The following is a 13,281-nucleotide window of genomic DNA, read 5'->3' as shown; positions in this document are numbered from 1 at the left end:
TCTGTTTAGCTGCTTAGTTCACACCTAGCAGTTTAGGATTCCACAGTATTTTATTTTGTCATTCTATCATTTTGTCATCTTGTTACTCTTGTTACTCTGACTTTGTATCAGATCCACCACATTGTAACTTTTTGGCCTCATAGGTCACTTTGGCCTTTTGAAGACGTTAATAGAACATTTCATTTCTCTCTCTCTCTCTCTCTCTCTCTCTCTCTCTCTCTCTCTCTCTCTCTCTCTCTCTCTCTCTATTCAGTTGTTTTGAAGTGCTAAAGTCTTCCAATTGGACGTGGTGCCCATTGGTTTTAGTAGATGTGTGAAGTGTTGCGGTTCAAGCAAATTTCACTTAGTTAAGCACCTCCAACTAATTTTCACTATGGCTCCCTATAAGGACAATTCTAGTCATAACCACATTCTTTTCAATGAGGAGGTGCAGTGCCCCATATTATTGCATTCCAACCACAATCGGTGGTGCTGCGATCTCTACTCTGATGATCTCATGCGAGACTTAGGCCTTAGCTCTATTCATCCTAGAGATCATGAATATCAACAGTCGCTCCATCGATTTCCATCCCTCATATATGTGTGCCGATCTGCTGTGATGATCTAAGCTGGGCCTCCATATCTGACACGATAGAGTATGGCTGATGTGACTGGAGTGTCAAAAAGCCATAGCTTAGTATGTGGCTCCTGGAACTGCATGTGTGCACACATCCCCTCTAGTCTACCCAATGATGTATCCTCTAGTCAGCTTGCCCCCCTCAAATTGAAAAGGGGCCCACTGAAGACCACTCCAAGGTAGGTATAAGAATCCACATACTCCACAATCGTGCGTCCATATAAGAAGGTAAGCGTTGATGTCCTGACCCACTGTTGTGGTGTTGAACACCATTGCCTTGGTTTTACCAAGGTTCACAAACAAACCACTGTCCTGCACAAGAGTGTGTAATGCCCTGAGGTGCTGCTACATATTACAATATCATCAGCATATAACAATAGTGATATCCAAGTGCCAGCCAACTGGGCTCCTCCCAATGTCGTTCAAGATCTTATCAATAAGAGTTTCTCTGAGAGTGGGCATCCTTGTTTCACCCCTATATTGGAGTGAACTGGCTGTGATAAAACTTTTGAGGTCCATACTTGTCCAACCACAGTCTCATTCAGTGTCATAATACCCCATATCAGCTAATAAGATACTCCTAAAGCTTGCACTCTATACATCGATCTGGTTCTGGGTATTGTATCAAAGGCTTTGCGGAAATCCACAAAGCTGCAATATATCCTTCTCCCATGTGCTGTGCCCTCCTCATCAATGATAGCTCTGAGAGTGAATATTTGATCCAGAGTGGAAAATCTCCTCCGAAACCTTGCTTGTCCCGGGAAATGTATCCCCTCTCTCTGCCCATCTGCCCAACTCATGTTCCAAGATAGATGCATAGAGTTTGGCCAGTGAGTGACCAACCATAATAGTGCGGTAGTTATTTGGCAAATTAGGATCACCAGACTTGAATATTGGCACGATCATGGACATACTCCAAGTGTCAGGAAATCCCTCTCACATAGCTCTGTTAAACATGAGAGCTAGTAAATCTGCTACCATGTCTCTAGCATGTATGAAAGTGATGTGCTACTAGTCCTTCATGGTCCTATAATCTTGTTGTAGTCAGCATGTCAATGGTTTTCTTTACCATTTCTGTGGTAAAGAAGGTACAGAGTCGATGGGCATGGTTGTGGGGGATCGAGCAAAGGGGCCTGATGTGGCATGGTTTATAGTGAGGCTGCATAGTCCCCCCAAGTCTTCGGAGTGGTGATAGCGATAGGTCTGGAACGCTCCGGAAGCATCCTCTAGGCCTCCCCCAAATCTCGACTCAAGAACAACTAGTACATGTGTGTCTCAAGCTAGGCTCGCTTCTTTTGTCGTACAAGGCGTCGGATGATAATACGTGACTGTCTGAGTGGTCACCCCAGTAGCAACCTCTCTTTCCCAAGTGTGGTAGATTGATTATGCCATTTCCCTCTTGAATAACAGGTCTTGAGTTCAACTCTCCTCGTTAAGGTCTCTTGAGATAGTTTCCTACGACGTTAAAATACTCTTCTTCTTCTTCTTCTTCTTTGCATTCCTCATCATACCAACTGTTTTGCTGCATGTCCCAAAATTTCGTTGCATTGTGGGCTGGCTATGGGAGAAAGATGTTGCCGCAGCTACGTGTAGAGTCTCAATGAAGATCTGAATGAACTCTCCCAAAGGCCTACATAGACCTCTGTACAGAAAGTGAATCTCGGGAACATGCCTATAGACCCATATGGTTGTTGGTGTAGTGAAAGATTATCGAAAATGATATGATTGCATGATCTACAGCCACCCCAATAGGACGAGGCCCCATTGTGAGATCCTGGTACGTGGGATGGAGCCTATCTAGGCTAGCACTTACTCTGCCGGGCTGGCTCCATGTCTAATCTACCGGGTTGGCTCCATGTCTGTGAGGAAAGCAAGTAAAACTGCTGGATGTCAGATTTCTCCCCAAGCCATTTAGAATGGGTAGTCCATGTGTGCTGTCCCCATCTCTAATAGATATCTCCCATATTCTGTGTATTCCTCGTCTTGTGAGCTGCGACTACGTTGGAGCTGTATAGCATCTATCTCTATCAACCTCTCCTTAGTCATGTCAAAAACGGAAAATTGTTGTTGGACTGTCGTCGCATTAAAGTCTCCCCGTAGGATGATATCCCCATCCCTAAAGAACTCCCATAAGTCCTCATCCAAAATCATGTAGGGGGATTGTCCCTTGGGTGATGCATAGTGAGATGTGCTGAGACCAAAGTAACATATTGCAATGTACAATGGTCTACCCGTCTTTGCTGTCACCTCGACCCACACATATTTGGTATGTTTATCTCTTCGTATAATATGAATGATGGATTGCAACTCCTCTTTGTACAATATTGCTACACCTCCATATCCTCGTCCTCTATGCTGTGATCTCACCTCCTCTCTACAAGTAGACTCCCAACAATAACCTATCACCTTCCGTCAGGTGCAACCCGGTGCTTGGTGTGTCTCTGAATAGAAGATAATGTCACTTCCTTTGAAGCTGTCTTCAAAGGCACACACATCATGCTTCAGTGACCCCATTACAGTTTCATGCTGCTAATTTTAGGCTTGTCCCATAGTTCTCGCACCGTCATGTGGTGTATCTCTCCAAGATCACTACTCTATCCCCTTTGTAGAAAGAAATTTCTCTCTCTCTCTCTCTCTCTCTCTCTCTCTCTCTCTCTCTCTCTCTCTCTCTCTCTCTCTGGCTGCTCTTATCTTCATCTTCTCTTGCATGTGTGCTATTTGTGCTAGAGACTGGATGAAATGTTATATTAATTTTTAATGTGAAAGGCGAGAATGATCTATGAGACCAAAAGTTACAACTGTGTCAAATGTGATACAATCATGTGAGATGAACCATAAAAGTAAACACCCTGGATCCTAAAACAATCCTAGTAGGAAATGTTAACTATTGACGTGTCAAGCCACTGAAGACCTAGAGGGTTAGAATCCGGCCAAGGAGCCTAAACCCTAGCAGAAACGGAAGAAGAAGAAGTCCTCACCAACTTACAGGTTCCTACCGAGTGGCCTCATTATTAAAAATGGGTTAGGATTAAAAACCCTGACCTTCGACCGACTCATGTAACCGACCAAGGGGCCTAAAACCTTAAAACTAAAGCATGACACCACAAACACTCAATTGCGTGGAGAGGTGATGATGTTGCAAGCTATATGACAATTTTCACGTTTTGCGCTGAGTGTGGTGAAGTGGCATGCTCTACAGACGGCCCCAAAGGGCGCTACGCTTATGGGACTAGTAGCTTTTTGAATTTCTACTTTTCATGTAAACTGCTTTTGGGGACCTGGGGCCTTTAAATAAGCCTTCTGGGCTCTCACTCTGGCATTCTACCAGTGGGTGAAGGGGACTAGAGCTACATGCATTGTACCTTGTTGAAGCAATATAAAGAAATACCGAAAGGGATGCTCTTTTCAGCATCCGATTTGGGGCAATCATTCTTGCATAGTTTTACATATGCAGCCATTGAGGTACTCAATGCTTTCCCTCCTTGCATGTTAAAACGTTGCAAGACCTTGTGAATATACTCTTCGTGTGATAGTTCAAGTATTCCACGCTTACGATCTCTCTTGATATGCATACCAAGAAAATGATGTGCACCGCCCAAATCTTTCATGGCAAACTACTTGCTTCAGGCGTCTTTGAGGAGTGCAATCTCATCTTTTGACTTCCCGGCTATAAGCATATCATCCACGTACAAGATTAGAATGATGAGGGAACCATCGTTCAATCTCCTTGTGTACAAACAATGATCCTCTTGGCTCCGTATATAACTTTTGGATTTAATGTATTTATGAAACTTGATGTACCACTACCTTGAGCCTTGCTTTAGTCCATACAAAGATTTCTTGAGTCTGCACCCGTGAAGAAACGCCGTCTTCACATCCATCGGGACCATTTCCTTGTCCTCTATGGCTACTAAACCAAGCACAAGACGTAGTTAGTCATCTTAACCACTTGGAGAAAAGATCTCATTGAAATCTACGCCTTTCTTCTGCTTGTATTCTTTAGCAACCAATCTAACCTTATACTTAGGCTCGGGATCTTTTGCCGTGTACTTCTTGTACACCCATTTGCAAGGCAATGCCTTTTTACCCTCTGGTTTGTTTTATTTTAGGCCCCATCAGACGGGGTGCAGTAAGGTGGGTTGGGTTAGGATTTAATAATCCTAACCTCTTGTATTTTTAGGCCACTCAGCAAGAACCTATAAGTTGGTGAGGACTTCTTCTGCTCCTTTCTTCTATTAGGGCTTAGGACCCTCGACCGGGATCTGCAGGTTGGCTAGGGTTAGGCTCAGGGAATCCTAACCCTCCGGGTCTTCAGTGGCTTGACATGTCAGTAGTTTGTGACATATGACTATATGTACGGCTGGTTTGGTGAACAGTATGTTGTTTGCTTATCAGAGTTGGCATTCATGATTTGTGACGTGGGGGGCCGTTGCATGAGTATTGTAATTTCGGGGGTCACACACTCTAATTGAGGGTTCTCCTATTGATCCAGTTTCCTTGCTCACATCTTCGGGTTGTAGATGACGCATTCTTGATATGCTTCCACCCACTACACATTAGTTTGATCTCCATCAGTGGGATATAGTTTTTACCACGATTTGCTGCATTAAGCTATCTATCACGTGGAATGCTCATTGTGCTCACATTTTTGGGCAAACAAAAACTGGGGCACCTCTATAGCAATATCCCCAAGAGTGCTCAACACACAAAATCAGTACCAATCATATCAAAAGAACCACTCAAAACCCTAAAAAATGTGATCCCTTGGGAACCTTACTAGCAAGCACCCATCCAAGAGACCACTATGGAAGAGAGAAAACCTTTCTAAAGTACAGAATTACGGACATCACCAACCTGTACTCTTGCACACAAGAGCTTTCCCTTCATAAAAAATCTTCCCAAAACCAGAACTCAAAGCATAAATATCTCATATCACAATCGAGCTCCCAACAAATTGGGTGCTTCAAAGCTTGGAAAAATCTTTGCAATTTTTGCAACAAAAGTTAGAAAGACTCCAAATTTTGAATCCTTGCACCACTATGTGCAAAATTGGCGTGAACAAAAGGTTGCCATAGCGCGACTACACATAGAGAAGGCTAGTCGATGGCAAAATTGGCATGAAAAACCATGAGGGAGGCACCACAACCCAGAACCTGCAAAATGTTGGTAATAAGCAGTCGCCCCTACTTGTGTATGACTCACATATCACTTATATACAAGAAACAATTCAAACACATACGGGCATGTATAGTGACCACCATCTGACACTTCATAGGCGACTTGCCTCGTATGTATGCGTGCTTAATACACCAAGCTAATAAGAATGAGGGATAGAGGGTCACTTACATAAAGTATAATAAGAACGAGGGATAGAGGGTCACTTACATACTAGTATAAGTGACCTAGAGTCCCAAACAATGGGGCCCCGTGTTTTTGGGTGTGACACTCTGATAACTGTTGCATCCTCAAAATTTGTGACAAGTGGTTGAAAAGCTAATAAATATGCCACATCACCTAAAATTATGCAACATCAGCACATAATGGGCAAAATGAACTAAAATTGCATATATAGGGCTATTATTGCCATACAACCATGAGATGCAACCTAGAATGCCACCTTATGCATTTCAGTGGGAGATGCACAAGTGGGAGCCAGACCATCGTTGAGGCCTGGTGCCCACATGGCGCACCACCCACCACAGTCTACATGGTTCACTGCATCCTTTAGGAGACACGTGGTTCTTTTTCCCAAGGCGTTTGGGCTTTCTCTAGGCAAAAAAATGTATTTTTGGGCTAAAATGGCTTATCCTCATAACGGGGGCCTTAAAAATGTGCATTTTTAATACAAAATTACAAAGGGTAAATCAGGCTCCATACTTAACAATCTCCCACTTGGAGACTGATCTCCACACCAAACATGTGACTGCTTTCCATCCTGGATTCTTATCCTTGAATGCCGATTGAAGATGAGCAGAAGCTCAACTTCTCCTTGTTAACCACCTTTGTAAACATGTCTGCAGGATTTTCACTTGTAAGCACCTTTTCTAGCTTTAGCTGTCCCTCTTCCAAAAGAGTGTGTATGAAGTGATATCAAGCTCCTCTTCAGATTCTTCTCTCTCAACTGTGGATGTTATTGATTCATCTCGGATGTGTTCTTTAGCAGGCTTTTCTTTCTTACTCTTTCGATCATATGTACTAACAGATTCGACTCTAGTACCTGGAACTGTCATCTCACTCTTTCCCGGAACTGTGGAGTCTTGCCCCCAGTGTCTAACACAGTTTACACTTTGCACACTTACTTTGCACTATCTTGCCTCGACACCCCTCTTGTATCTGAGTGGCAGTCCTTGACCTGGAGCTGATTGTGCTTCCAGCCAGTTTCTTGTACGTGGGTGGCTGCTGCGCATTCAGATCAAATTGCACATGTTGTGTGCTTCATGTTGTCTCATTGCTATGCTTAATGGTGCTCTTTCAGTTCAGTACTAGTTGTTCTGTGGTTGTCATTCACTTTGTAGTTGTGCCGTTGTTTATCATTCATTGTCTTGAGACTAGAGCATACTCCTCTGCGGGTACCCAGATCACTCATCGAGCACTTGTACAGAATTGTCTGCTACAATTTCCATTGGTCCAAACAGACATGGCCATTAGCTGTGTTGTTAGAGTGTTTGCTTACTGCAATCAAGGGTACTTTTGGTTTGTAGCTAGTCATTAGAGAGCTGCCCGACTTCTCACCTAGATTCTAGAATGTGTGGGAATATGGTAGATAAGGAGTTTTTTTGCTACAAACAACATTGAAAATGACAATATACTGAATTAGTTGCACAAAATGGAGATTTATGTTGTTGCATGCCAAATGGTTGGTTTCGTAATTGATGGAGTGCTCAATACTTCTATGTATAACTGCAGTAAGTTCCCTGAGCGAGCAGGAAATGCCATCCATGTAAAGCAGGTTGGCCCTACAACTATTACCTCTGCTATTGTGGCTATTTAAAACTTGTGCTTATTCTGTAGATACGTGAATGAACATTTAGCCCCACTTAAGATTATAAATTGAAAAACACTTGCTCTCTTTGTGGCTGCTTGCTTGGGAACACCTGTTGGTCAAAATTCTAGGTATTAGCCAAGCTATTGGCTTGGGAAACACTTTGTTAAGATTCTAGGCATTATCTAGGTTGATTGACTTGTTAGAGGCTTGCTGCATTTGACATTTCTTTTGACGGTAATAATATCGGGGGTTGTGCTTTTTTTTTCTTTTTCCGAGACAATGTCACAAACGGTGACGTGGCTGTCCAGTACACACACACACTATCTGCTCTTGATGTGGCTGCCCTGGAGAACCCCCGGAAATGACCTGAAAAAGCTGATATGGCTGGCTGTACAGCAGCCCCGGAAATGGCGGAGAAACTGACACATGGCAGCTGTACGGACGCCCGCAAATCGCGGCAGATTTTTTGGCAGCTTTTTGACAGCTTTTGGCTTTGCTTTTATTCTACTCAAGAGATGAGAGAGAGAGAGAGAGAGAGAGAGAGAGAGAGAGAGAGAGAGAGAGAGAGAGAGAGAGAAGCTCTTGCTTTATTTTAAAAGCATAAGAGAGAGAGAGAGAGAGAAGCTCTTGCTTTATTTTAAAAGCATAAGAGAGAGAGAGAGAGAGAAACAGCCTCTGCTTTATTTTATGAGGGCTTTTAAAATATACCCAAGCTTTTGATTTTCAGCTTTTGGGGCACTGCTTTTTGCATCCCTTGTAAACCTTTATATAGGTAGTTGGGCTCTCACTTCTCAGAGTATCTGAACGCAGAGTCTGAGAGTGAGTCCCGACTACCCACTTGTACTTTGTACCAGATTAATACAAAAAGAAATACCGAAAGGGGCGCCAGTCTTCCGGGCCAATATCTCTAGGCACGGAACTCCGTGCCAGTGTCGAATCAATTGTGATCTGTGAACTGTTTTGGAGTATTATTTATGCTGTCGCAGTAGATTTTCGACTTGGAGTGTCCAAGTCTGTTACAGTGGTATCAGAGCGCGGCCGATTTCTCTCCTACGGGAAATCCAATCCTTTTTACGCGGCACTTATGGCTTCAGGCAAAGATCAGTCGACTCCCTCTGCATCCGGAGATGCGGGAAGAAATGACAAGGAAGATTCACGCGAGGAGGATGGCCCACCTCGGCCTACTCAGACGGAGCGTCGACAATTGATCGGCGATGCAACAAAGATAATGCTCAATTTTGCGAAGGACCCGAAATTGGCAAAATATATGAGCCAGACTTCTTTAGATGAGGTGCACACGCAGTGGCAGAAGACCACAAAGCCACCCCGCAAACCCGCTCTCAAGAAACCTCCTACTCCCAGGAAGTATACAAAGCAAGAATTAGAAGAGGTGGTTGATGCACAAATTGCTCAGCTTTTTGACGTGCAGAACAAAGCTAAAAAGCACGACAAAAAGCAGAAGAAAGGAACTGACTTCCCGGGTTATTTGGATCGTCAGTCTACATTTGAAAAGGCAAGAAAGCAGAAGAAGCGTGTTCGATTTGAAGGAGTACCCAGTTCTTCTTCTTCTTCTTCTTCTTCTTCGAGTTCTTGTAGCTCCTCTGACTCGAGCGAAGAAGACAGAAAAGGCAAAAGGCGAAGCAAAAAGCAACGCTTCGGAAAGGGCAAGAAAAAGGCAAAGAAGCCTAAATCTTGCCCCGTGATTGACAGTTCTACAGAGGACTCGTCTACAGACAGTGTTCGGACTCTGATGACAACAACTTTTATGTAAAGAAGAAGAATTTTTACAAAGCCAACCAGTATGACTTTCTGGAAGACAAAAGCAAGAAAGTTCGAGAATTTAAGGAAGGTGGACAGTCAATTAAATTGACACGTTTTCTGGTTATAGAGATGCTTCGAAGGCTTTGTCTTTTGTACAACAGTTTGACATCGCTTTTGCGGGAGGGTGTTGCTCAAGAGCACTCTAAGATTCGGATTACTCAGAGCACTCTAAGATTCGGAGAGCTGCCTCTGACTTTAAGGGGAATGCTGGAACTTGGTGGTCCACGCTTCTGTTAAACAAGACTACGCCAGTTAAATGGCTGTAATTCAAGAGGCTTTTTATTTCTTCTTGGCTGACTTGAGAGTATGAACGCGATATACAACTGGTTGGAACCATCTTCGAATGACTAAGAAGGATACATTGGACGCTTATTGCGAGAGATTCCATTTAGGAGTTGATGAGTCATGCGAAACGGGTTTTGCCATTCACTCAGGTAGTTTGACCTACTCCACCGATGAGATCATGACGCAAAGAGCTGAACAGACTTCGACAAATGAAAGTAGATAGAGGAAGAGCAACCCAGAAAAGAAAGATGCACGACCCAAATTCACTCAGGAGAGAGCTCGCTACATCAAGGAAGGGAAGTGCTTTGGATGCGGGGAAACTGGGCATATCTCCGTGAAGTGCCCTAAAAAGGCACAGAAAGAATAGAACGACAAGGACGACGAGAGGCCTGAGAGTTCGAGAGCAGGTGAGGAACGTGGAAGAAAAGGCAAGATGAAAACAAGACTGGTTCCAGATTGCGTGGGTACTGATCCCAGTACGATGGACGAGAGTACAGAACTTTTCCGAGCTTGGGGCAAAGTGAAAGACCAAGAAGCCCCGATCTTCTTCGATGGAGGAGCCAAGGCCAACTTCATTTCACTGGAATTGGCGGCGCGGCTCCAGATCACTCTCGATCGGATGAGACAACTTGCAGAGGCAGTTCTAGCGGCACCCGACAGGGACGTAGCCATTACACCTGTCATTGGCAAACTTCGATTGCATTGTTAGGGTTTTTTGGGGCATGAGGACTTTTACATAATGCCTTTGGAAGGTTGTGATGTTCTCTTGGGAATTCCCTGGTACCCCCAAGAACAACGCCGTGGTCGACTATCGGGCGAGGAAAGCGACATTGACCACAGAGAAGGGCAGAACCATTGTACTCGATATAAAACTTAAGGGCGATTCTGTCCCTATTGTATCGGCTTCGGCCATTTCTAAATCAATGAAATCCAGTTTGTTGTTTACTCGATCTTTTTGAAAGAGTTGAGTGATGAGGATAGGAAAAATATGTCGAAACTTGATAAGGAACGCCAAGATTTTCTCCACGCTCATGCCGATTGCTTCTCATAGGGCCTTCCAGGTGAGTTACCACCTGCTCGTCCTGAAGATCATACCATTGATCTGATACCTGAAGCACACCACCGAACCGGCCACCTTACTGTGTGAGCCGAGCCCATAACGAAGAGATTATGAACCAAGTGAAAGACCTCTTGGAAAAGGGTCTTGTCCTGCCTAATACTTCACCGTATTGCTGTCCAATGTTGTTGGTATTGAAGAAAGATGGATCTTGGAGAATGTGCATCAATTATAGAGCTCTCAACAAAATCACCATCAAGAACAGATTTTCAATTCCTAGGATCGATGTAATACTCGACAGATTACAGGGATCCTCGTGTTTTAGCAGGATTGATTTGAAGAGTGGATATTATCAGATCCGAATCGCGTCGGGAGATGTCTACAAGACAGCCTTTCAGACGACTTTTGGGTTATTTGAGTTTTTGGTGATGCCTTTTGGCCTAACCAATGCTCCTGCGACATTTAACCGGATGATGGACAAGATTTTTCGAGAGTACAGGCTATTTGTTGGCACTTTCTTTGACGATATCATTGTTTTCTCCAAGGATGAGGCAGAACATAGAGATCATCTGCTTCAAGTCTTTCAGGCATTACGAGATCACAAGTTGGTGATTAATGCAAAGAAAAGTGAATTTTTTCTACCAGAGATACACTTTTTGGGACACATTGTGTCAGCAGCAGGAGTGCAGATGGATCCGGCCAAGATAGAGACTATCCGTGATTGGCCCGATTTGAAGAATGTCCATGAGGTTAGAAGCTTCTTGGGATTGTGTTCATATTCAAAGTTTGCAGAGGCTGCTTTCCCTTTGCATATCTTGACACAGAAAGGAGTCCCTTTCTCGTGGGGACCCACAGAGGTGACCGCCTTTCAGACATTGAAAGAGGAATTGACTACGGGACGAGTTTTGACTTTGCTGGACTTGCAGAAGTCATTTGAAGTATATTGTGATGCTTGTGGTCGTAGTCTCGATGCGGTCTTAATGCAAGAAGGCCATGTCATTGCTTATGAGAGCTGATTGTTCTCAAGGCCGGAATTGACAACACAGATTTATGAGAGAGCTTTTGGCGGTTATCTATGCTCTTACTCATTGGCGGCATTACCTACTCGGAGCGGATTTTATTGTCTTTACAGACCATCAGAGTTTACACACTTCTTGTCACAAAAGTAGCTATCGAAAAAGCAGATGTGATGGGCGAACATCTTGTCATAGTTTCACTTCTAGATTGTCCATGTACAGGGAGAGAAGAATTTGGTGGCAGATGCTTTGTCTCGGAAGCCGTTGGTTCTAGCTATTTCCGCGATTCACCATAGGAGCTTCGAGGATATCGTCGATCAGTATGCCATGGATATAGATTTTGCAGACGTTTTCACACGGACACGGGATGGGGAGACAGTAGCGGGATATTCCATTCGGGATGGCTACTTGATGAGGAAAACCATGTTGTGCGTTACATAGCCGTTGAGGGAAAAGGTTATGAACGAATGCCGCTGTCCGCCTTTTACGGGTCACCGCGGCATTGCTACCACCTTGAAAGGGGTAGAAAGATACTTCTTTTGGCCGAGACTCAGGAAGGATGTGGACGAGTTTGTGCTTCGTTGCTTGGTATGCTAGAAGTTCAAGTTTGACAGGCATAAAGCACAGAATTGTTACAACCTTTACCCATATCCACCCGCCCCTGGGAAAGTATTGCAATGTATTTCATTTTTGATCTCCCGAGAACACAAAGTGGTCACGATGGTATCTGGACTGTTATTGACAAATTTAGCAAGCAGGCTCATTTCATTCCAGTGAAGAAAACAGTCAAACCGGATCACTTAGCGAGACTGTTTGTGGCCCAGATTTTCTGATTACATGGCATGCCCGAGACGATTGTCTCCGACAGGAACCCGAGATTCATGAGTTTGTTTGGGAAGGCAATTTGGGAGAACATTGGCATACGGTTGCAGTTCTCATCATCTTTCCACCTGCAGACTGACGGGCAATTTGAGATTGCCAATTCAGTGGTTTTAGATTTATTGAAGTTTTATATCTCGGATCAAAAGACTCAATGGGAAAAGTATCTACCTTTGGTGGAATTTGCCTACAACAACACGATACACTCTTCGACGGGGAAAGTACTATTTGAGATTGTTGAAGGTGCTGCGAAGGTTCCACCCTTCCTAAGCACGAAAGATAAGATTTTTGAAGCTGATGAGTACACGCGCGACTTAGACACAGCTTTTGCCAAGGTCCGCGAGGCTTTGCAGAAATCTCAGAAAAGACAAAAAAAGGCAGCAGATCGCCATCGTCGCGATTTGAAATTGAAGGAGGATGATTGGGTGCTCTTACGTTTTGAGAAGGCACGCCTGAGAAAGAAGAAGGGAAAGGAGAGGCTTTTTTCAAAGCTTAGTATGCGATACTACGGACCTTTCCAGATCTCCGAAAAGATCAATGATATCTCCTGCTAACTGAAACTACCTGACACTTGGAGGATTCACAATGCATTTCATGTGAGTCTCTTGAAACCTTTTAGAGG

The 13,281-nt window shown here is 44.0% G+C and overlaps 1 protein-coding gene across 26 annotated transcripts in view; it reads left to right on the top strand.

The window, feature by feature from the left end:
• The window catches only part of LOC147436220 (protein SAWADEE HOMEODOMAIN HOMOLOG 2-like), a 135,731-nt gene that overhangs the window by 61,267 nt on the left and 61,183 nt on the right, over positions 1-13,281 (top strand). For 24 of the 26 annotated variants that reach the window (XR_015185170.1, XR_015185169.1, XR_015185171.1 and 21 more), the window contains one exon: positions 7,523-7,565. The exons of the other annotated variants lie outside the window; for them this stretch is intronic. Coding sequence is in view for 20 of the 24 variants with exons in the window: in XM_086489136.1 (XP_086345262.1) it covers positions 7,523-7,565 (43 nt within the window). In the remaining 4 variants the exon portion in view is untranslated. The remainder of the gene's footprint in view (positions 1-7,522; positions 7,566-13,281) is intronic. 26 annotated transcript variants of the gene reach the window in all.

The sequence above is a fragment of the Adiantum capillus-veneris genome, chromosome 18 (genome assembly GCF_014529385.1).
Source record: "Adiantum capillus-veneris isolate H3 chromosome 18, ASM1452938v2, whole genome shotgun sequence".
NCBI classification, from domain to species: domain Eukaryota; kingdom Viridiplantae; phylum Streptophyta; class Polypodiopsida; order Polypodiales; family Pteridaceae; genus Adiantum; species Adiantum capillus-veneris.
The sequence above is the reverse complement of the archived record's forward strand: the minus strand, read 5'-3'. Positions and strand labels throughout refer to the sequence as shown.